Source organism: Coniophora puteana (genome assembly GCF_000271625.1).
Source record: "Coniophora puteana RWD-64-598 SS2 unplaced genomic scaffold CONPUscaffold_1, whole genome shotgun sequence".
Classification (NCBI taxonomy): Eukaryota; Fungi; Basidiomycota; class Agaricomycetes; order Boletales; family Coniophoraceae; genus Coniophora; species Coniophora puteana.
Window position 1 is genome coordinate 2,482,822 of NW_006913053.1, and position 20,355 is coordinate 2,503,176.

The following is a 20,355-nucleotide window of genomic DNA, read 5'->3' on the forward strand; positions in this document are numbered from 1 at the left end:
GAGCCATGGGAGGGGGACGATTGCCCGTATTTGGCGAAAACGGATTAGGATACCCTGGTGGGACGAAGGCATGATATGGCTGGCCATAGTGAGGGTAGTTGGAGCTGGTCCAGGATGGATTCATGATCGCAGCCACTGTGGCGAGGAGAAATATGGCGAGAAGGTCTGGGTGATGGAGGGGGTAGAGGTGGTGCAGCGTAAGTAGACCGAAATGCTAGCAGGCAGGTCATGCTGCAACACAACGTGTTCTTCCCTGTTGCCTTTCTCAGTCGCAGGATCATCCTGGCGCCCATCTTACCTTGAGGGTCGCAATAACGCGCACGGGCTTGATGCTATGTGAAACCATGAGATGGATTGAGATATCGGTGAGGACAAGGAGACTGCAACGTCTGGCCGCTCGATGGCAAGGGGCAGCAGCCGTTGTAGTCCACTGCTCATCCTAGCACTAGTTCAAACCGGGGTCACTAACAATAAACGATCGTGTGAAAATCTCACTATTCTCGTCGGAATTGGTGATGTTAGGGATTGCCCCTTCACAATATCTCAAACATGTCTGAGTGTGATAAGTCAACTAAGTTTCTTTATGAATCTCCTACCAATCTAGATCGGCCTTGGTTCGTCAAGGTCAAAAAACTCGTATAGCGGCTGAAGAGCTGTTTACTGGGAACCCGGAAAACAAGGTGCCACAACTTGTAGTAACTTCGACCATCCGGGCTCATAGTTGCAAGCTGCTGATATCAAGCTAAACGGGTTACTCAGCGGGGTGCATGTGAGCTAAACCTTGGTCTCATGATGTTCGCACTGTTCCCATGAACATGTTTTTATCTTTGATTTGTGAGAAGAGCTGAGTGCCACAAAATCTTATGCTTCGTTAAAGCGTTTCTCAAGCCTAGCGGGTGAACTTGGAGGACTTAACTCCTAACGTCAGCATGTTTAGCATACCGAGCTCCGGATGCTATAATTAGTGGTGTGTCGGGGTCACGTGGAGCCCCAGTGGAAATTCCGACCTTTCGGTCGCTTCAATCTTGGACTTGTGGACTCTTTGCAACTTTACCTCGCTTTCCCTCATGGCTTCCACTTTCTTCACCTGGCTGCGATCCCCCGCCGCGCGCGAATACTTCTTTAGTACGCCTTAATCTCATATCCTGTTTACTGCCGAGCTCACTGTCCTCCAGGTACACATTTCTGGGGACCGGTCCGTTGGAATCCAGCCGTGTGACTCGATGCGAGACTGACTTCCAGCCTATAGGTCGCAAACTGGGGTCTTCCTCTGGCTGCTCTCGCCGACTTGAGCAAGGATGAAGAGGTTATATCCGGTACTATGACCACCGCTCTTGCCTGCTACTCGTAAGCGAAATTTCCCGTTAGACTTCGTCCCGTGTACTGATGGGTTCTCCAGGATGGTCTTTATGCGTTTCGGTGCGCCTATCTGCATTTTGTCGCTTCCTTCACAACTCAAGTCAATCGTGACGTCCCCTTTTCTGTAGCATGGAGAGTACAACCTCGGAATTATCTTCTGTTCGCTTGTCACGCAACCAACGCTACGGCACAGACCATACAAGACGCTCGCTTTGTGAACTACTGGTATTATGGTGGCCGTGAAAAGAAGTATGGTCTCCAGGGCGCCGATGGAGCTCAGGAAGTCAAGGGCAAAGTTACGGAAGCCATCGAGGCCACCCGGAAAGAGGCGGACAAGATTGCAAAAGCCAAGTAACTACTTTCCTTTACTTGCTTTCTTGCTTTCTCCCTATACACCTTTGGATTTTACACTAGTCAAGAGTAGTCGTTTGATAGTAGTATTTGAATACGACGAGTCTAATTTACCAAAAGTCGTCTCCGTCCCCACCTTTGCCCTTCTTATTGCCTTTGCTTTGTGCCAGCGCTTGACGTTCGTACATCTCTGCCACCTGCGGGACATTTGTGAGTGCAAATTCATGGCATGGTAACAGGGAATTTACCTGTTCTGGGCCTGTAGCGTCATCGGCCGACTTGTCGTCCCTAACCCGAAGAAACCGAGGGAACCGTAGTGAGATTCCTCTTTCCTCCACCTAACGCGCCAATTGAGTCAGTTCTTTAAAAAGCACATCAAACACGTACGAGGCCTTGAGCAGCCGTGTATACGGGACTCAAACTGAGGTCCGCAGTCAAGACTTCCCAAACGATCTTTGGCTCAAACCAGATGTCGGGTTTCGCACCACCCGCCTTCAAGTCTCCGCGTAGTTTTTCCATCTCTAAAGGTCGTAGCGTATCCCAATGTTGCTGCAGCGCCTCTTCGCTGAAGCCTGTGCCGATCTTACATATCGTCTGGTACTCTTCCGCGTCGGCATCGTAACATGCAAGTAGGAAAGCGCCGTATACGTTCGTCCGCTTGCCCTTCCCGTAATAGCCGCCCACGACGACGAGATCGAGGGAGTCTCCGACTCCGGCAAGATAGTCTTTCTTGAGCTATGCAAATAGGGAATAAAATAAAGGGCGAAAAAGTCCGATTGTGATATCATACCTTTAACCAGTTAACGCTGCGCCGACTTGGCTCATAATAGCTTGCATCGGTTTCGAGCATCTTGACCATGAGCCCCTCGCATCCATCCTTCACACTCTCTTCTAGGAATGTCTGGATTTCATCGGTCGTTTCCCCGTCCGAAGATTTTGCGAAATCGAACTCTCCAGGGACAACCTGGAAATGCTCGCGGAGCAGTTCCCGGCGCTCACCAAGGGACTTTTGCATCAAAGGCTGCATATACATGTCGGTTAGAGGTGGGTCTCAGTGAATGCAAAAAGCGTACCTCTCCGTTCAGGTACAGAAGATCGAAGGCAAAGAGGCAGACTCGGACTTGGATGTCTTCAATTTTAACGTCCTTTCGCTTACGCCTGCTGAGCTCCTGGAAGGGCATGAGCTTTCCGGTTGCCTTCTCGATAGCAACAGCTTCTGCATCAAGGACAAAGGTCTTTGTGGTGGGTTTGATACACTGTTGGTGCGCAGTTAGTTGAACCAAAAGCACAGCAATGGGAGGGCAAACATACATGAGGCAGCTGTTCGACTAGATCAGGGTACTTCTTGCTCATGTCCTCCGAGTTCCGACTGAACACCGCGACAGTACCATCCTCAAGTTTGTGAACCTGTGGTATATCTGAGCACCTGAGATAAAGAGTGCATGAATCAGCCTGACCTGAGCGCGCTCGCCATCATATTTGTATTCGCATGTGAAGCGCTTATTCTCGAAGCGGTCCAAGACCTCCCCGATCGCTTTGGTGGGTTTGGCCAACATCGGTTTCAGTGGCACTCCAGGAGTTAGCTTACACTTCTCCTTGAGCTTATCGATACCGTCTTCAAGCAGCGCTGGTATTACAAGATCATATGTAGGCAGTTCGCTGAAGTCGGGGTGAGCAATCGCATTATTTATCTGATACTCGGTTTGAACGAGCTAGCTGACCTGTAAACGCTCTTCATGATATGGGTACCCTCCTCCAGCCGTCCAGTGAGCTTCTCTGAGCTCCACTTCTTGCCGGCTGTGAAGGACTTGTCAAATAAGATGCGACAGACGACATCATGTTGCTCACCTTGCTCCTTCTCAGCCAAAACGGCGGCATGAGCCAGGGCAACAAGAACAGTTCGTTCCGCATTACCAATCCGAAGTTTGCCTTCCAAGCTTCGGATGATGTACTTTGCCTCCACATCTTGACAAGCGGCCAGGAGTTTCGTAATGATAGAGACCTTCTTGCTTTGAGACTATGTGGAAGCGTCAATGCTAAAGAGAGGATACGGGAGAAAGAAGAATACCGAATGTCCTGTTGACAGTGCAATCTCCTTCAGCTTTGAGAACACAAAAGGGAGGGTCAATGGCTTTGGCTTGAATAATGTCTTTTGGCTATTCTTTGAGTTCTGCGATAGAGATTAGTGGTAGTTACGCTGTCAAACGTAACAAACCCACCAATGCCACCAGTCCAAGATCACCTTCCTTCTTTAAGTCTGCTTTGACGGTAGCCAAACTTCGTCCTGTTGACTCACTTATGGCTTTGATAAGCAAACTTTCGCCTATGCCCAGCTCGATGCCAATGTAGTCGGGACTCAGCTAAGAATATGTCAACATGCATCTAGTGGGGACATGTGTTGCACACTCACTCTGTTGATGCACAGATATACAGTCTGCAGAAGGGAGTTCGTGTCTCCTTTTGCGCTCCTCTGAATGACAAGTAAGAAGAATGTGGTCAGGATATGAGTCTTCTCCAGCCGTTTCGTTGTCGCCTCGATCATAGAGAATGCATGCGCCAGTGCAGCATAGGGCACACTGAAAACTAAGCTTATTAACCACATCAACGGCAAGGGAATGTGTCTACTTACGGCTCTCCGACCTTCCAGCTCTTTACGTCGACCTCATTTTTGAGCTTTAGGGCAGCTTCAGCGCTAAGAATGTTTATATTAGCAAGAAACTATTCAAGGACCTGGGACAGCTTACTTCTTCTGCGCAGCATCATCATCCATGTCGGAAAGCTCTTCCTCGCCCTCATCGTTCGCGTCCTCCTCACCTGCACTTGCAGCTGATTCAGGGTCCTCGCTCGTGGCAGGGGGAGGTGATGCGGCCGCCGGGTTGGCTTTCGTTTTCCTCTTCAATTTCGGAGAGGATGTTCGTGAAGCTGTTCGTATTTTTCTGATTCAGATGGTCCTCTTCGAGGATACAGTCAACTCACATGGCTTATGTGACTGGCTTGATCTGGGCTCGTCCTCCTCGGACTCGACAACTCTCCGCCGTTTAGGTTTAGAAGGGCGAGGAGACGCTAGAAATGTGTCTCAGAAGGAACGTTGTTGGGTTTTTCGGTGTGCTACATACAGTTCTTAAGACTGGGTGACGGAGACTTTGACCGCTTCTTGTCTGTGTTCGCTGAGAGTATCGAAGGTCGTGGGTCGAACAGGTCAAATGCAAGTATCGACTTACCGGCGGATTCCGTAGGCTCATCTACCTGCATGTCATCCGGCTTAGGGGAAGCAGGTTCCTTCTCAACAGGTTTTTCCGGCTTGCGTTTCTTGCCCCAGGCCTCGGCGAGGCTGGACTGCTGGGGAGGGGCTGGTTTGGCATTCCGGGGCATAGCAAAGAACTTTCCTACGATGATATCAGCACGCCTATGAAGAGGCGCGAAGTGAAGCGATTAAATACCTAAGGATTGCTGCCTTCGCATAAACCTGAGGTGGAGGGCAAGGCGTGGACACACGCGGACAGGGATCATACAGCAGACGCGCGCGTGGATGGTTCGGACGCGTCGCGTCACTTCCGATGCTTTCCCCAGTCACGCTGTCCAAATATGGGGATCCTGTCAACACCTCCGCATGACTCGCGACCGCGCGACCGGACCGTTGGTCAAAATCACCTTTACAGCAAAAATGACTCAGGCAGGGTATGTATTGTCGGCACAAGAACCATGACCAGTGTGTATACAAGAGTCAGCAGCACATCATGAGTCTGAAGTGTCATGAAGCGAATCAGTCAAGGGAAGGACAAATCATATGTTCTTGGAGATACTCCAGAGCCCAGCATCGCCACTAGCCCAGTAAAAATCACAAGTTAAAATGATTACGCTGAGCGTCAGCAATTGAACCTGATCATGCATAAAGCTTTAAAGATTCAGGTTCATGTGCATATATGCGTATAAAGCTCAAGCTCGTAGTGGGGTCGTAGCAAAGAAGAATCCCGGCATTTGCCGAGCTATTGTACAGTTGCTTCGGGGTGGCTTGCTGTCCACTCCGAGCACGTGCAGATAGGCGGCACGCACAGGGCAACAACTTCAAGGCAATCCACCCCCGACGACAATCTCCCTCAAGACGCACACAGCATGGCGGACCAAGTCAGTGGAGGACAGAGTTTCGCCTTAATAATCCGTGGCTGATGTCTTCGGCTCCAGGTAGAAAAGGCCTTCCAGAAGCAGCACCTCTTCCAAAATGCTAAGGTCCGAGGTACGAACGATTGACTTGGAATTATATCTTGGTTGGCCTGACCTATGTGGAACCGTTCGTGATCAGATGGCAAAAAGATTTCGACCAAGGACAAGCGATGGTACAAGGATGTTGGTCTTGGCTTCAAGACCCCTTCAGAAGCCATCCAAGGCACTTATATCGGTGCGTTTCCCCATCTCGCAATATTCGTTTGGCTGAACTGTCACATGCAGACAAGAAGTGCCCTTTCACTGGTGCTGTTTCAATCCGCGGCCGTATCCTGACCGGCAAGGTCGTTTCTACCAAAATGACGCGGACCATCATCATCCGTCGGGACTACCTGCATTATATCCCTAAATACAGTGCGTGATTGATGCATCGCACGCTGGCGGCGCGACCTGATCTTATACTTCACAGACCGTTACGAGAAGCGCCACAAGAACCTTGCAGCGCACGTCTCGCCTGCTTTCCGTGTGGAGGTTGGCGATGTCGTGACTGTTGGTGAGTGATATCTACGGCTATGCGTGGAACGCCCCCTAACTTGTTGGTCGTGAAGGCCAATGCCGGCCACTGTCTAAAACTGTGCGGTTCAATGTCGTGCGGGTGTCGCGGAGCAAGGCTGCTGCCAAGGCGTTTGCCAAGTTCTGATTGAACGAGGGTTTTTGTTATGTAGTTCTGTCATTGCCATCCATTGTTCTTCATGCACCATGTCCGTATGAACTGCCCATGAACGACGATATACTGTCGTGCCAACTTGGAACAGATGCAAGAACGTATTGGTGTGAAACTGAGTACAGGTTGCAAGACCCATACAGCATGCATGTGAGGCGAAGGTTGCAAGTATAGCATGGAAGTACTTCAGCGCTTGATGATGGACACGAGCCTGCACTGGTACGTGTACTGTATGGGACTCGGCTGGAGCTCCTAGTGTCCGAGTCCCAGGCGGGAGGGTGAAGTGGTGATCGAGCAAACAAGGGGCCAAACAAGGACAGACAGCTTGTTTCCTCCGCCCTCAGGTCACAGGTGAGTTGGACTGCCCCAGACCTGCCGTCCCCGCCGCGGCGATCGAACACGACTTTGCATCCGACTCTGTGCAGAGCTGGACCCCGCAAGCGCCGACACCCCATCCTATCTACAATTCCACCTCTTACATCCTGGCGCCAACACTCCTCTCCGTTCTCACCAAGTTCGCAAAGTCCCGGTCCCATTCCCCTCAGCCAGGCTCCCCCGCCGGCTCCCAGGCTCAACCCATGGGACAGCAGCAGTCAAAGAAGTCGAAGAAGGCCGCAAAGGACAAGGACCCAGATAGCCAACACGACGACGAGTCCCCCTCCGCTACGCCACAGGGCAGTCTCTCCCGCGCGACCAATTCGAACGTCCTCGATGCCGCGTCAGAGAATGGCTCCCCCTCGGCCGGCACCCCAGACCCTTCGTCGGCCAACGCTACCTCTCAGCAATCAGGCTCCCTCCCTGTCCCCGTGATTAACAACCAGTCGTCCTCCTCCTTGCTCGCCCAGGGCTCAAATTCATCTGCAACCGGCACCGCATCCAAGTCCCCACCAGCTCCACTCGACATTCCTTCAAACCAGACGCCCCTCGTCTCCTCCTTTGCACCTGGCTCAGTTTCCACCCAGCCTTCAGCCTCTGCCCAAGGCAGCCTTTCTGCCACTGACGCTGCTGTCAACGGCAAGGACAAGCCGAAGCAGTTTGACATTGACGACATGATACAGCGACTGCTTGATGTCGGTTACACCGGCAAAGTCAGCAAATCGCTTTGTCTTAAGAACAATGAGATAGCTGCCATATGCCAGGCAGCGCGAGAGGTATTCCTCAGCCAGCCGACGCTCATTGAACTCTCCCCACCTGTCAAAATCGTCGGCGACGTCCACGGCCAGTATTCTGACCTTATCCGACTGTTTGAGATGTGCGGGTTTCCTCCAGCGGCCAATTACCTGTTCCTGGGTGACTATGTTGATCGAGGGAAGCAGAGCCTTGAGACCATCCTGTTGCTTCTTTGTTACAAGATCAAATATCCCGAGAACTTCTTCCTGCTCCGCGGTAATCACGAGTGCGCTAATGTCACTCGAGGTCAGTGACGGTTTTCTGTGCCACTGACACTCATATCAACTCCTTCACAGTATATGGCTTCTACGACGAGTGCAAGCGGCGGTGCAACATCAAGACGTGGAAGACATTCATTGATGTCTTCAACTGCTTGCCCATTGCAGCTATAGTAGCTTCGAAGATTTTCTGCGTCCATGGTGGCTTGTCCCCATCCCAACACTCGATGGATGACATAAAACGTATCCAACGACCCACCGATGTACCGGACTATGGATTGCTCAACGATCTTCTCTGGTCGGATCCTTCAGACACGGCACAGGAGTGGGAAGATAACGAACGAGGGGTCAGTTATTGCTTCGGCAAGGCCGTCATCAACGAGTTCTTGGTTCGATATGACATGGACTTGATATGCCGGGCGCACATGGTCGTGGAGGACGGTTACGAGTTCTGGAACGATCGGACGCTCGTCACGGTATTCAGCGCACCGAACTATTGTGGAGGTGAGCACCCCGGATTCATTTGCATACATCATTGCTCAGTCGGCACATATAGAATTCGACAACTACGGGGCATGTATGAGGTAAGTTGCCTGCTGCATTCCACCCTTCTTTGGTAACTTATATTGTCTCATAAGCGTGTCTGAGGATCTCCTCTGCGCATTCGAACTTCTCAAGCCGTTGGATGGACCTGCGCTTCGCAAGGAAATGACGAAAGCCAAACGGAAGAGGCAAGCATCATACTTCCATTTCAGGGACTACCCTAACCCGTATACATAGTTTGATGGCCACGACTACGTAACGTCACCTCATGTTGTCAGCATCACTCGCGTTCCAGGTTGTACATTGCCCGCGTTTACTTGACAAGTGGTCGGTGTCATGTGGGCATGTCGTCTGTTGAACCAATCAAGGACACTCCCACTTGCGGGTGTCAGAGCTGGAACATTAACCCTTTGGGTGGATCGAATAGGAACTACCCTGCTGCCGCCATACCACCTCCACCGTCTGTCCGTCTTTTCAACACGTTGATATCCCTCATTTGGTTTTTGCTAGCAACTTTTTTCCGACTCTACCACTGTAATCACGCATTTTAGTTCTCTTATTACGACTTTTCCCATTCGTTTATCAGTGTCGCCATTCACAGTATTTCCCCCAGGGCTGTTATTTAACGTCTTCGCATATCCTTCCTTCTACCCCGTCTATGCTATGCAACGACTGTGAAGGCTCAACGCGATGAAGGTGACAACGCAGATGTAGAGCTCAAAAGTCTGCGTTCGTGCAGATCTTCAATTAGATGTAACACGGCAATGCTGGATGCTGGGGTATTACGTCAGTGCAATATGTACTGGTCACCGAAATGCCTCGGCCTATCATTATGTTCTCATCTCGTACACTAATACTCCGAATGCTCCTATGATCATTCCTGCCCCGAGCAAACTCCAGACTGTTAGAGCCACAGCATCAAAGACCAAGTCTGAAATAAGTGTTAGGACAATGGTCAAGAGGTTGCCCACAGATGTTATTATGGGGCCCCAGATGCCAAGAAGGATCTAGCAATGACGTTGAGAAAATGGGGCATGCAATCAAGACCAAGCTTCCTACCATGAAACCCGAGTTGAAGATGAGGCCTGATATGCAAATTGCAGCTAAAGTCAAGAACGTCCTCGTGTCGGTAGGCAGCTCGAATGGCTCAACTCCATAGAAGTGTAGGATAGGGAGCGGCAGCCAGAGAGTAACCAAGGTCATCAAGCCAATGGTACTTGTGACCAGATTGGCATGCAAGCCAAAAGGCGGATTTACCATCTCGTCCTCTTTGTCTGATGGGTCGAGTGTTTGTGCTTCTTCTTCCAGACTATCGACTGATCCAGAAACATGGGTATACATAGTCGGTGCCTTCTCGTCTGACGGCAGAGCAACGTTCTTTTTATACAGGACCTGATAAAGCCCGTAGCCGGCCGACGCCACGAGAGTGAGAAGATCTCCGACCATGGGACCGGAAGGCCGGGTGGACTGTGATGATGCGTCGCTTTCCGGAACCTCGGACATGGTGCTCCCTCCGTACACGATGATAAGCACGCCGATGGTCGCGAGACAGACAGCAACGAGACGGAGGGTGCCCCATTTCAGCTTCATGAGCTTGACGGTGAATATGTAGGCAAAGAACGCATTCGTGTTCCAGATGGCAGTGACATCGGTGACCCTGTGGAGCATCAGCACTCGGGAGTTACCGGTTTTGAGTATCCGCTGCAACATACGAAGCAAGGGCCATGGCAGCGAACCAGAGCAGCCCGGGTATGCTGATCCCAGTGGTCATGATAGCACACAAGACCAGGAATCTAACAGTAGGGAACGGGGTGGAAGGTGTAACGGTGGTGTTGTCATTATGCGGGGCCATGTGCCGTGTGATGGCAAAGGAGAGACCATTCCGGAGCGCGCGATAGCTTTTACCAGTGAAGAGAACCAGGTATAGAATATGGAGGAAGAAGGAAGCTGAGAAGGACGAGTGGACGAGGTAGCTAAAAGGTTGAATGTTTAGCGAGGTGAAATGAAGCTTCTGCTTCCTAAAATGACACGTTGACAAGTTCGTCCACTCACAAGATTAGATACGGTTTGCGGTAGTCTAGCTTCGTCTGAACGTACTGAAGGAAGGTGAGTTTATGAGGCGCAATACATGGACCAAAATAAGCCACATACTTGGGTAAGCTGAGACTCTGTAACAAACGCAAGAAGGACGAGGGCGAAGACTCCAGCTGCTGTTTTGCCGCCCAGCTTACGGGGAGGTGCGAGTGCATTATGACGATCGGCCATGATGGAGAAGCCCTCGAGAAGAGAGGGAGGGAGATGTAAGAAGGAGAGTGCGGGGAAGCAGATTAAGGAGAAATACGCCTGTCAATCAATCCCATCCGACAGGAAAGTACAAACGACACGCAGCAGCACGAGCTTAAGCGACGGACGAACAGCCCCGGGTCGCCAGCGCTCCAGCAAGCGCGCGACGGAGAGGCCGCCAATACCTCCGCCCGTTGCTTACCTATTTGGGTAAGTTATTTCTTCGCGGAAGGAAGCTGGTAACCAGCAAGTTCAGACTTAACAGTCGGTCCACCACTGGCCTTGGTCCACAAGCCTTCGTCTTCAGGCATCAAATTCAAAGGCTCAAGCACCGGAGTCAGACAATCTTTCAACCCGCTCCAAGCCTCATCCCGTCGACGTAGCAACATGCTCCGTGCACTCCTCGCGTCGAGTCGGCCTATGATGGCTCGTCTCCGCATGGCCTCTGTACCCCCTTCACGCATCCTGCACCATCACCCCACTGCTCCCATGCAGCCAACCATCTTCTCTTTGACAAGAGGAATGAAGGTCCGCTCTTCCGTCAAGGTCATGTGCGACGGCTGCAGCATCGTCAGGCGCAAAGGACGCGTTTATGTTCTGTGCTCAAAGGACCCCAAGCACAAACAGGCATGTACCTTTATGTTGCCCCGTGTCTTACTTGCTCTAAATCGTTTCACAGCGCCAGGGCTGAGCGCTGAGTTATCCTATAGCCTTGTGTTCAATCCCGGTATTAGAGAATATACGCATGGTGCGAGAATTATGGAGCAGCCCCCATAGAGTATGTTGGTCCTCGCATATCACTAGCTAACATACACACGCGCATATTCCCACCTCGTCAGTCGGTACTGCTTAATCCCAAGAACTAATCATTCCCTGCGGAGCCACATCTCAAACTCGTACTTAACGCCCTTTTCTTCTTGCACTCCCTTCGGCACATCCCCGCCAACCCACGTCTCCAAGTCGCCATGAGAAGCTCTTTGCCACGCGACCGAGGCACATGGGTCGCTACTAAGAAAGTTCGGCATGAACGTATCGCAGTCCTCGAACGCTGGTTCCAGTATGCGCGTCAACAAGACGCGGTCAGCGCGAATGTCTTGCATTGAATGACCCTTTCCGCCCAATGTTTCTGCGTACAGCGAGTTTCCTCCTATTATAAACTTCCTGTGTATTTGGCGATCTTTCGGTGCGAAGTTTAGAGCCGAGAGGAGATTGGGATAAAGATGCGCCTCTTCAGTCTGTTTCGTCTCGGGAAACCTGCTTCCGTGAGCCCGAGAGTATATGGCGTGAAATGAGAGATGTGTTACGTACAGCTCATAGGCACTGTTACGGCTGATGACCACATTAAGACGCTTAGGAAGAGGTCTGAACTGGGCTGGGATGCTCTCCCATGTGTTTCTGCCCATGATCACCATGTTCGAGAAGCCTTCTGGGGCACCGGAAGTGACTCGAGCAAAGTACTTCATTTCTTTTGGGAGACGCCAGGGAAGATTGCCGTTCTTTCCGATCCCATTGGTCTTCGTAGCTGCCACGATGAGCGTAAGATTTGACATCGTGGTCAGAGTGAAACTGGCTGATATTCGCGATGCGTGCCGCGACGCGCCAGACTGCCTGATACACTAGTACTTCCGCGACGACTCGGCCATCAGATTGAACTGGTATGCATACGCCTCCCATGGATATGTGAATCACTCCGGGAGTGCCTGCGTCTTAACCCTTCGCGTCCGCTGTGTGGCCAAGCAATTATATGTCGAAACCTGCTGTATGCTATAGCACTGGTGTAATATAAAAGTCCTAGTGTTACTTGATCTTGCGTATACGCATTATTCGTTCAATGTCCTATGTGACCTCTTTACAGATAGCAAGGTTTGCAGCGTACCGTACATCTTACTCTTGCCATGTTAATATGTCCAGTTGATGTCTTTCTACACCTTGGATTCTTTACCCTGCAACGCCATATTCTCCACCTGTTTAGTCAACAAGAAGCCTGGGTGCGCAATATTAATGGTATAGATGGACAGAGTAATCATTGCACCGTCAAGGACGTCTGAGCACACATGTGAGCAAGAGAACCAGAGCGTGAAGAGAAGTCATACTGAAGTAGACTTGCGTCGAGATGATCGGTCCCGCAAATCCGTTGGCAAGCTCGATCGTACGGTAAACAGACCTGATGAATGTGAACATCAACATTGTGTGGACGAGCGACATATGTCAGTGGCACGAACCTAATGAAAATACAGGTTGTGGCGAAAGTCAATCCGACGATCATGTACTTCATCTTTTGATTGAGTCGTCCACCACGGACCGTAGTCTCGCTGCTCTCAATTCGAACAGGGGAGTCGGAAAAGTATCGCAGAAAGAATTCGCCCGCGCAGGCAACATAGAGAGCAATCGCAACTGGTGGGAGCAGTGAGCATACTTGATAGCGTACAAAAGAGTGAGGACAACGGCGACGTACTCATCTGGGCAACAATCCCGCCGAGCATGACATTTCCACCCTGGTAGGACTTAGACATGTTCTCAGAACTTGCAACTAGGGTGCTTTACCTTCTCAGGATTTCTCCCTTGCCCAACTGCAGCAGCAGCAGATGCGCCTCCGACTGCTTGTATGATCAGGCATATCACGTCCTGAGTTCGTTAAGCGGAGCACAAGGCTAGGAACCCATAGCAACTCACGAATGAGCAGAAGACGATGGCGACTGTAATATTAACGGCCGTACTGGATTAGTGAACGAAAGGGAAATATCATCGGAATACGTACACCAATTCGGAGGAAGTCGGCTATAGCGAGTGCCCAACAGCTTCACAATGTTCCCGAGTATTATGAAGTTCCCGGCCACCAGGGGTGTAGGTGCTAGAATCGTGCCGACCAGCCTGAGCAAAGTTGTGAACATAGTTTAGAACAGAACATCTGCTGTGATTACTCACTGTATCTCGTAAGGCTCCAAAAGTCTAGGACTCTTGCTGGACCACAATCTAGCACTCCAGCCCATGATCTCGATCGCTCCGGCGAGCACGACAGTGGGCAGCAGCCACCACAAGCGGTATTTGACGCTTTGGCCAAGATGCAAGACTAGATAAGCGCTCAACGTTTGGCGTCATACAGACTCAAGATAAGCGTTCTGCTTACCCGTCGAAATGCTGTACAGCACAACAAACTACCGGTGGGGACTATGAGATGATATAAACCCAACGGGAAAAAGGAAAAATCACCAGTATACAGATCCACTCGGTAGGTACGTAGTGATACGGTCCGATTGGAATTTGTAGGACTGGAGCTTCTATAGAGAAGGGGCGTCAGGAATTGTACAGGAAGACTCGCTCAGTGCTTTGAACAGACAGTAGGTCTCGAAAGAACATGCGACACGTACCTTCTAATGCACTCATCTTTCCGCTCGAATAAAAACAGGAAAATGACCCGAATGTGAGGGGACACTAGGGAGAGGCAGGACAGGTACAACCCGGAGGCTTAAGCGAAACGGACGGAGACCACGCGTTTTGAAGCAAGATATGTAATCTTGCGACGCCGCAAGCAGCCTGTGCACCGGCTATTCTTGCTTCGGCCTGCGTTCGGGGTGCCTTGCTATCACGCTCCTAGCTGATCCGTGCGTTTGAGAATCTTGATAAGGTGTTGTTTGACGCGACCCGAGGGAGATGCATACTCAAACATCGTAGATAGGCAAATCGTCACCACAGACAGTGGCACAGAACATTGAGATAGGAGCAACATCCCCAAGAAAGCCAAGGAGCATGAAAGGTGACCGTTCGTTGATATAAGGCTCTCGGGCAAGCTTCGGCGTTTTTTCACCAGTCTATCAACGAGTACAGTCCGGGCCATCGGATCGTCACCCACCGGCCGTATTTTCATGAGCTAAATGCAGGAGTCTGTATAAATCTGACAAACCTGTGTTACGGAATATTGCGAGGAGCAAACGTGTTCCGCGATATGTTTGTGGGCTGTCACGCTAGGAGATAAGTATCTGGCGGCCTTTGACACTGCGAGCGAATGATGGCCAGGTTATTCTGAAAGACCTACGAATGTGTGTCCCTTGCAGTGCAACGCAGCCACAAAATCATTGATGATCTGATTGTAACGAGATGTTCCTGATCATAGATCATTGCTTACCGTACGGAATGTCATCAGGATTGGTGAATGGCTATAGTGGAAGAACCGATAAACGTTACGAGATACCAACAAGATCATACACACAGGACCCCGTCTTTCGTTACAGAAGCTGCTTTGGATCATCTTTCAGTTCCACTTTTTCCACTCACTCCCTTCCGGGGGCTTCACCTCGACGCGTCCCTTTCCGACCTCGTCCCAGTTGGTGCTGAGCGTCGTACCACCACTCTCAGAGAAACTCTTCATCATGGCACGGCGCGTATCTTCATCCGCATCGGCAAAGATCTTCTGGAAGAAGCCGTTCACGGCAGTGTCGCCTCCGACATTTGGGTCCTGCTCGCTGCCCTTGTCCTTTTCGCCATCGAGAATCTGAGTGGTGATGCCTTCCCAGTTCTTCTTTGGCTTAGGGGCGGTCTGCGAGGTCGACGGAGGAGGGGCGAAAGACGTGAGCGCTTATTTGGCAGAACGCCACAAAAAAGTCAGCGGCTGCGATTTGCGAATAGATGATCGGAAGGAGACGTACGATCAGGCGCATCGCCTACTAGGCCTGCCCATCGTCCCTGTGCGGCCTTGACGAGGCGTACCTCGACTTTTACCTTGCCCACAGTGTAGTCGCACTTGGTGGGATCGATTTGTCCTTTCAAAGGCTGGAGGACAAGCGAATTGTCACCATGTTCATAAGAGAACTAGTTCATCGTGTTGGCATCGCGCGTATATGTGCATCGGTAGTAGGGGAGCACGTACTTTGCGGGGCTCAAAGCTGATCTTGACCTGTTCCGGATCAGCCCCTTTATCGAATATTGAGAGTGTCAGCTTCTCGTCGGTCTCATAGAATTCATGTCTGAGTAGAGTACGTTTCAACCAAGGGTCCACGAATGACCATTGTGACTTACCGAATGGTGGCCATTGTGGATAGGAATGAAAGGGGCGTCGGAGATGCTGTGGACCGCAAGTCAAAGCGTGTTTTGGAACTTTCTAGCAAGCTCATTGTGCCGTCACGTGGGCGCGATGTTAGTACCCCACAAAGCCCCTATCTGAACGCAAGAGCATCGTTCTTATCCCCAGAGTCAGATGCAGATATTTTGTCCCGATCCATGGATGATTCAATATTCATAGCATGCACAGCGTTGCTTCGCCCTTACTCTTCTGCTATCAGTCGTCAGCGAATTCTTGCAAAGCTGTTTTTCATGAAGAGGATCCACTCAACCAAATCACACCAAACATGACAGATAACAACGTCATGATCGTGCTGTTAGCCCCGCACCCAGCTCGAGCTCCCTCCATAACTCCACCTCACCCTACAACATTCCCCAGCCATGGTGTCTCAAGCAGGAATACCCAAGGCCGTACTGTACTACGACCCTTCATCCGCAACCTCGTATGCTGGTACGCCGTCGATGGTTTCTCCCAAAGACTAAAATTCTGGCACTAACCCCGATTTAGCACGACTCGCGATGTAAGCCCTCTCATTCCTGAACCTATTCTATCTAACAATATGGGACAAGAGTTGAGAAGGGCTATGGAGACGACGAAATCGACTACAAGATCGTAGACTCCAGTACGCAATTCTATTCTATCCTCGTTTCCTACGCCAACTAAACCCACGTTCCAGCCAAGGGAGAAGAGTTTTATCCTTCTTTCCTGAGGATCAGCCCCAAGGGTAGGTTCCCCGACTAGTGAGATTTTTCTCCATAACAATTAATATGCAGGCAATCTCCCTGCGCTCGTGGTGCCCCTTCAAAAGACACTGTCCCCGGAAGTGGAGAGTCGATATAAAGCCATCACCGACGTCAAGGCATGAGCTTTACCATCATTAGGCGCGACGTAATCTTATCCTGGTGATTTAGGCCATCATCGAGTTTTTGGATAAATCGCGGTCTACCACATCTAGAACTGGCACCACGTCCTCCGCACCAGCACCTTCCTTGTCGCCAGCTACGGTGTCCTTTTCCAGCGTGACAGCAAAGTTGGTCGAAGAGGTTTACACCGAGGGAGTCTCGCCAGAATCGTTGAAACTGTACAATGCACGCGATGATGCATCACTGAAGGCATTGGCATCCAGTCTGCTCCCGACACTCAAGGGACGTCAAGCTGCCCTCGATGCCTGTCTCGAGGACAGCGATGGTATTTCGGAGAAGACGAAGACGTTCTGGAGAGACAACAAGACAGCGACCGAGAAGCTGGAGAAGATACTGTCTGCAGGCAGTTTCAGCGGCAGTGATGCTGAGGAATATTTGGCTTACGCCAAGAAGAGCTGGGAGGTTACGCTGCCGACTGTTTTGATCACTCTGAACAAAGACATGACGGGACCGTTTGCGCTCGGTGAGTGGGCATGTTTTGGACGACGTTAGCCGTGCCTGATATTATACTCAGGCGACCAAATCTCTGTTGCGGATGTGCACATCTTCGCATGGCTTGTGCAATTGGTGAGGTTGTGTGGCGGTAGTCTGAACCTGGATGGCGATGCTGCAATCAAGGAGTTGGAGAAGCACATTGGAGCCGGATTTGTTCTGCCGGAAGACTTTCTCACATCGCCCATGGTGGCCGGTGTTGGGAGTGAGCAGCCACGGCTGCGGAGTCGGCTTGCTGTATTCTGGGATGCAATGAAGGAGAGACCGAGCTCGAAGAGGCTGTATGGATCTGGCAACTGAGGAATATGTACAGAATAATAGAGACCGAGAGATCGAAGCTTGTTTGATCTGACATTTATTACGTATGATTTGGGCGACATAACGGTGGAAAATGAAAATTTCTTGGGCATGTGGTGGAGGAAGTGAAGAAGATTCTTGGCAGTTTGCTTGCTTTAGCCAGTCACTCACGGGCGGTTTGATGAACGTCTCAGCCGACCAGACGACGCCCATTCACAGCCGGCCAATCTTAAACACCCCCAGCACCACACAGCCTTTTACTTGCAACAGTGACCCTTGATAATTATTGACGACGTTTTCCCTCTCCAGAGTTTGCACCGACGGACAGCTGATTGTCCCGCTGGCTCCCCTCACGACTTCGACATGGGCTTTCTAGCCTCCTCCGACCCCCAACACGACGCCTACGACGCTCTTCCCAACGCAGAGTCCTCCGCCGCCCGCTTCCCCTACCACGAGAGCAGCTCCGAGGAACGCTCCTCCATCGAGTCCGCCTCCACTCCCGTCCCCTCGCGCCCCGCGTCTCCCCCTCACCTCACCGCGACCGGAAAGGCATCCCGCGCCCCGTCCGAAGCGGAAGAGCCCACCTCCCCGCTCCTTGGTGGCTCTACCCCGTACTCTCAGAAGGACAAGGCGCGCAAGTGGTGGAATATCGGCAACGGTACAAGCAGCACGGGCTCCCGACGCCGCCGCAGAAAGCGCGACGGATATGCACTCAGGATAGTGCGCAAGGCCACCAGACGGCTGGTCCAGCACCCGCTCTTCCCTCGTCAGCCCGTCACCATTGTAAGTATTCTCTGACTCTCCCGACGCCACACTCGGCACGGCCTCACGTTCCCAAAGGCTTTCGCAGTCCTCCTCTTCTCTCTCTTTGGCCTTTCCCTCGGCCTCTCCCTCAAGTATCTCCTCAATCCGGACAAAGAGCCGCTTCCCTGGCGAGCCTACTGCGCTATACCACCCACCAATACCGTGCCTCCTGCCTTCCGCAGGGCTTCCTCGTTCCCATACCTTGATCCGATACCAAACGTCGTCCCCGAACCGTTCCCTCCTGACGACCTCGACACGCTTCCACCCGCTGGCGTCCTCGTTGGCGTATTCTCCATGGACAGCTCCTTTGAGCGCAGGATGCTCATTCGCTCGACCTGGGCCTCGCACCCCCGCAGCCGTAACGGTGCCGGCCAGGGAGACGATGGCAAGGGCACGTCGCGGACCCTCGTCCGTTTCATCATGGGCCAGCCGCGCAAGAACTTTGAACGGCAAATCGAGACCGAGATGGAAAGTAAGTCAGTGCATCGTACTCTGCCGTCTGTCGTGCTCATGATGCTGCCGTGCGTTCGCAGTGTACAATGACCTCATCATTCTTCCCATGGTCGAAAACATGAACAACGGTAAAACGCACGCGTACTTCACCTGGGCGGCCTCGAATGCCTGGGTGCCACCTGTATACTTTGATACCCCCGTCCCCGCGCCCGACGTCTCGTACGCCAACCAGACGGGCTCTCCCCTCCCCCTCGCACCGCACGACCCCGTCTTGGCCTGGGAGCAGCACGCCTCAGGCCACCCGCAGCCGTGGGTCCGCCCCGACTATGTCGTCAAGGTGGACGACGACGCGTTCGTGATGCTCGCGGAGCTCGAGGCGCGCATGCGCACGGAGCTGCACGCCAAGGGCCAGCGACCCTATGGCGTGGGGAGCTCCGCGATCCCGCCGCCGCCGTACCTCGAGGACAAGTCTGCTGTGCACGCGGACAACGGCTCGGCCACGGCCGCGGCGACGAACGAGAGGCGCGGTGCGGAGGCGGGCGATCCGCTTGTGTATTGGGGATATCTCGTCAAGAACAAGTTTATGGGCGGGGAGCTGTACGGGCTGAGCTGGAGTATTGTGGACTGGGTGGCGAACGATCCGACGGTGAAGGGTATGGTCAAGGGCGCCGAGGACAAGACGACGGCGAGGTGGATGACGATTCATCCGCAGGCGCCGGAGATCCAGTGGGCAAGCGAGCGGTGCTGGATGTACGACCATCCTCGGTCTGGCACGGTGTACGCGTTTTTTTAAATCTTTGAGAGGTATTCTGACGTGTTCGTGCAGATATGCACACGGCTTCCTGTTCCCCTCTGAGCGGACGCGAATTCGCAACTCGGTGTGGGAGTACCTCAGGAGCGCGACGGAGGCCGCCATCGGCGGCAACTCGCTCACGGAGATCTCGTCTGCACTCTCGTCCTCGGCGATCCCGACGCCGACGGAGTGGGCGCACTCGAGCGTGTCGACGTTTGGCGTGCGGTACGTCGATCCCGCCAAGGACCTCTCGCTCTCGCAGAGCGTGGAGGCGCTTGTGGAGGGCAGCGGGCTCTCGCATCTCCGAATGGGTAAGCTCTCCGAGTCCCTGCTTTTGCCGCCTGACTTAGTGCTCGTGTATGGTATCGCTGGTGTAGATGCATCTCCTGGCGTGGAGAACACGTGGAATGGACGCGAAGGGCAGGTGTCGCGGTACGAGCAAAAGCGGGTCGGCGGGACGGTGGTCGTGCACTTTATCAAGAAGAACGCGTGGTTCCTCGAGACCGCGCTCGCGTTGCTCGGGAGCAAAGACTATACGGACGCCGAGCGGGAGTCGCTCGTGGGCGGGGAGCGTCTGCCCATGGGCGTGTCGTCGGTGTGGACGGACGTGTCTGCGTTCAAGAATGCTTCTGCTTCTGCTTGATCAGGGATGCGGGTGGACGTGTGTGTTTTGGACGTATGTGATTACCGGACTAATGATATCGTTAATGGTGGCGTTGTAGATGGAA

At 52.3% G+C, this 20,355-nt stretch overlaps 9 protein-coding genes across 9 annotated transcripts; 4 read left to right on the plus strand and 5 right to left on the minus strand.

The window, feature by feature from the left end:
- Window positions 1-1,045: 1,045 nt before the first annotated feature.
- CONPUDRAFT_95536 (ATP-dependent DNA ligase) lies at window positions 1,046-5,235 on the minus strand. The gene is made up of 22 exons (XM_007765262.1): window positions 5,151-5,235; window positions 4,932-5,096; window positions 4,827-4,877; window positions 4,687-4,773; window positions 4,455-4,632; window positions 4,340-4,402; window positions 4,121-4,286; window positions 3,930-4,070; window positions 3,779-3,880; window positions 3,559-3,727; window positions 3,432-3,507; window positions 3,168-3,369; window positions 3,022-3,117; window positions 2,784-2,966; window positions 2,501-2,731; window positions 2,098-2,445; window positions 1,959-2,048; window positions 1,488-1,907; window positions 1,400-1,419; window positions 1,250-1,347; window positions 1,176-1,195; window positions 1,046-1,125 (listed from the first exon to the last, which is right to left on the minus strand). Exons 1-18 carry the CDS (start codon window positions 5,218-5,220, stop codon window positions 1,821-1,823), a joined length of 2,505 nt encoding a protein of 834 aa, XP_007763452.1. The 5' UTR covers window positions 5,221-5,235; the 3' UTR covers window positions 1,046-1,125; window positions 1,176-1,195; window positions 1,250-1,347; window positions 1,400-1,419; window positions 1,488-1,820.
- A 524-nt stretch (window positions 5,236-5,759) lies between these two features.
- Window positions 5,760-6,688, plus strand: CONPUDRAFT_115377 (uncharacterized protein). The gene is made up of 6 exons (XM_007765263.1): window positions 5,760-5,835; window positions 5,893-5,944; window positions 6,011-6,106; window positions 6,157-6,285; window positions 6,341-6,424; window positions 6,480-6,688. Exons 1-6 carry the CDS (start codon window positions 5,824-5,826, stop codon window positions 6,569-6,571), a joined length of 465 nt encoding a protein of 154 aa, XP_007763453.1. The 5' UTR covers window positions 5,760-5,823; the 3' UTR covers window positions 6,572-6,688.
- A 63-nt stretch (window positions 6,689-6,751) lies between these two features.
- Window positions 6,752-9,047, plus strand: CONPUDRAFT_95542 (phospho protein phosphatase PPZ). Its single transcript, XM_007765264.1, has 5 exons — window positions 6,752-8,011; window positions 8,062-8,487; window positions 8,540-8,567; window positions 8,622-8,736; window positions 8,767-9,047. Exons 1-5 carry the CDS (start codon window positions 7,174-7,176, stop codon window positions 8,845-8,847), a joined length of 1,488 nt encoding a protein of 495 aa, XP_007763454.1. The 5' UTR covers window positions 6,752-7,173; the 3' UTR covers window positions 8,848-9,047.
- Window positions 9,048-9,356: 309 nt separating this feature from the next.
- CONPUDRAFT_44840 (uncharacterized protein) lies at window positions 9,357-10,791 on the minus strand (the record flags this gene model as incomplete). The annotated part of the gene is made up of 5 exons (XM_007764281.1): window positions 9,357-9,533; window positions 9,586-10,183; window positions 10,239-10,499; window positions 10,579-10,622; window positions 10,678-10,791. The coding sequence occupies 5 exons, from the start codon at window positions 10,789-10,791 to the stop codon at window positions 9,357-9,359; spliced, it is 1,194 nt and encodes a 397-aa protein (XP_007762471.1).
- Window positions 10,792-11,085: 294 nt separating this feature from the next.
- On the minus strand, window positions 11,086-12,359 carry CONPUDRAFT_95552 (uncharacterized protein; the record flags this gene model as incomplete). Its single annotated transcript, XM_007765265.1, has 3 exons — window positions 11,086-11,434; window positions 11,487-12,063; window positions 12,118-12,359. The coding sequence occupies 2 exons, from the start codon at window positions 12,357-12,359 to the stop codon at window positions 11,676-11,678; spliced, it is 630 nt and encodes a 209-aa protein (XP_007763455.1). The 3' UTR covers window positions 11,086-11,434; window positions 11,487-11,675.
- Window positions 12,360-12,731: 372 nt separating this feature from the next.
- Window positions 12,732-14,058, minus strand: CONPUDRAFT_45495 (RTA1-like protein; the record flags this gene model as incomplete). Its single annotated transcript, XM_007764337.1, has 10 exons — window positions 12,732-12,853; window positions 12,903-12,973; window positions 13,032-13,203; window positions 13,265-13,325; window positions 13,354-13,434; window positions 13,483-13,505; window positions 13,568-13,680; window positions 13,735-13,879; window positions 13,937-13,964; window positions 14,020-14,058. Coding segments are annotated over 10 exons (855 nt in total), but the record flags the coding sequence as incomplete, so codon positions are not given.
- A 553-nt stretch (window positions 14,059-14,611) lies between these two features.
- On the minus strand, window positions 14,612-15,871 carry CONPUDRAFT_95559 (SGS-domain-containing protein). The gene is made up of 6 exons (XM_007765267.1): window positions 15,823-15,871; window positions 15,674-15,770; window positions 15,453-15,615; window positions 14,843-15,381; window positions 14,711-14,763; window positions 14,612-14,618 (listed from the first exon to the last, which is right to left on the minus strand). The coding sequence occupies exons 1-4, from the start codon at window positions 15,834-15,836 to the stop codon at window positions 15,059-15,061; spliced, it is 597 nt and encodes a 198-aa protein (XP_007763457.1). The 5' UTR covers window positions 15,837-15,871; the 3' UTR covers window positions 14,612-14,618; window positions 14,711-14,763; window positions 14,843-15,058.
- A 344-nt stretch (window positions 15,872-16,215) lies between these two features.
- On the plus strand, window positions 16,216-17,695 carry CONPUDRAFT_115396 (uncharacterized protein). The gene is made up of 7 exons (XM_007765268.1): window positions 16,216-16,315; window positions 16,373-16,385; window positions 16,435-16,487; window positions 16,542-16,589; window positions 16,639-16,718; window positions 16,777-17,251; window positions 17,303-17,695. Exons 1-7 carry the CDS (start codon window positions 16,246-16,248, stop codon window positions 17,578-17,580), a joined length of 1,017 nt encoding a protein of 338 aa, XP_007763458.1. The 5' UTR covers window positions 16,216-16,245; the 3' UTR covers window positions 17,581-17,695.
- Window positions 17,696-17,940: 245 nt separating this feature from the next.
- CONPUDRAFT_148807 (glycosyltransferase family 31 protein) lies at window positions 17,941-20,270 on the plus strand (the record flags this gene model as incomplete). Its single annotated transcript, XM_007765269.1, has 4 exons — window positions 17,941-18,360; window positions 18,418-18,853; window positions 18,915-19,611; window positions 19,661-20,270. 4 exons carry the CDS (start codon window positions 17,941-17,943, stop codon window positions 20,268-20,270), a joined length of 2,163 nt encoding a protein of 720 aa, XP_007763459.1.
- Window positions 20,271-20,355: the final 85 nt, after the last annotated feature.

Coding starts and splice junctions, on each gene's coding strand:
- CONPUDRAFT_115377 (XM_007765263.1), top strand. Junction 5,945..6,010: donor CCAAAATGCTAAGGTCCGAG/GTACGAACGATT, acceptor GTTCGTGATCAG/ATGGCAAAAAGATTTCGACC. Junction 6,286..6,340: donor GCATTATATCCCTAAATACA/GTGCGTGATTGA, acceptor TATACTTCACAG/ACCGTTACGAGAAGCGCCAC.
- CONPUDRAFT_95542 (XM_007765264.1), top strand. CDS start 7,174: ATGGGACAGCAGCAGTCAAAGAAGTCGAAGAAGGCCGCAAAGGACAAG. Junction 8,488..8,539: donor CGCACCGAACTATTGTGGAG/GTGAGCACCCCG, acceptor CGGCACATATAG/AATTCGACAACTACGGGGCA. Junction 8,568..8,621: donor AACTACGGGGCATGTATGAG/GTAAGTTGCCTG, acceptor TTGTCTCATAAG/CGTGTCTGAGGATCTCCTCT.
- CONPUDRAFT_95536 (XM_007765262.1), bottom strand. CDS start 5,220: ATGATCCCTGTCCGCGTGTGTCCACGCCTTGCCCTCCACCTCAGGTTT. Junction 3,881..3,929: donor ATCTTGGACTGGTGGCATTG/GTGGGTTTGTTA, acceptor TCTCTATCGCAG/AACTCAAAGAATAGCCAAAA. Junction 2,732..2,783: donor TTCTGTACCTGAACGGAGAG/GTACGCTTTTTG, acceptor ATGTATATGCAG/CCTTTGATGCAAAAGTCCCT.
- CONPUDRAFT_115396 (XM_007765268.1), top strand. CDS start 16,246: ATGGTGTCTCAAGCAGGAATACCCAAGGCCGTACTGTACTACGACCCT. Junction 16,488..16,541: donor CTACAAGATCGTAGACTCCA/GTACGCAATTCT, acceptor CCCACGTTCCAG/CCAAGGGAGAAGAGTTTTAT. Junction 16,590..16,638: donor CCTGAGGATCAGCCCCAAGG/GTAGGTTCCCCG, acceptor ATTAATATGCAG/GCAATCTCCCTGCGCTCGTG.
- CONPUDRAFT_95559 (XM_007765267.1), bottom strand. Junction 15,616..15,673: donor TCAGCTTTGAGCCCCGCAAA/GTACGTGCTCCC, acceptor ACGATGAACTAG/TTCTCTTATGAACATGGTGA. Junction 15,382..15,452: donor AGTAGGCGATGCGCCTGATC/GTACGTCTCCTT, acceptor CTGCCAAATAAG/CGCTCACGTCTTTCGCCCCT.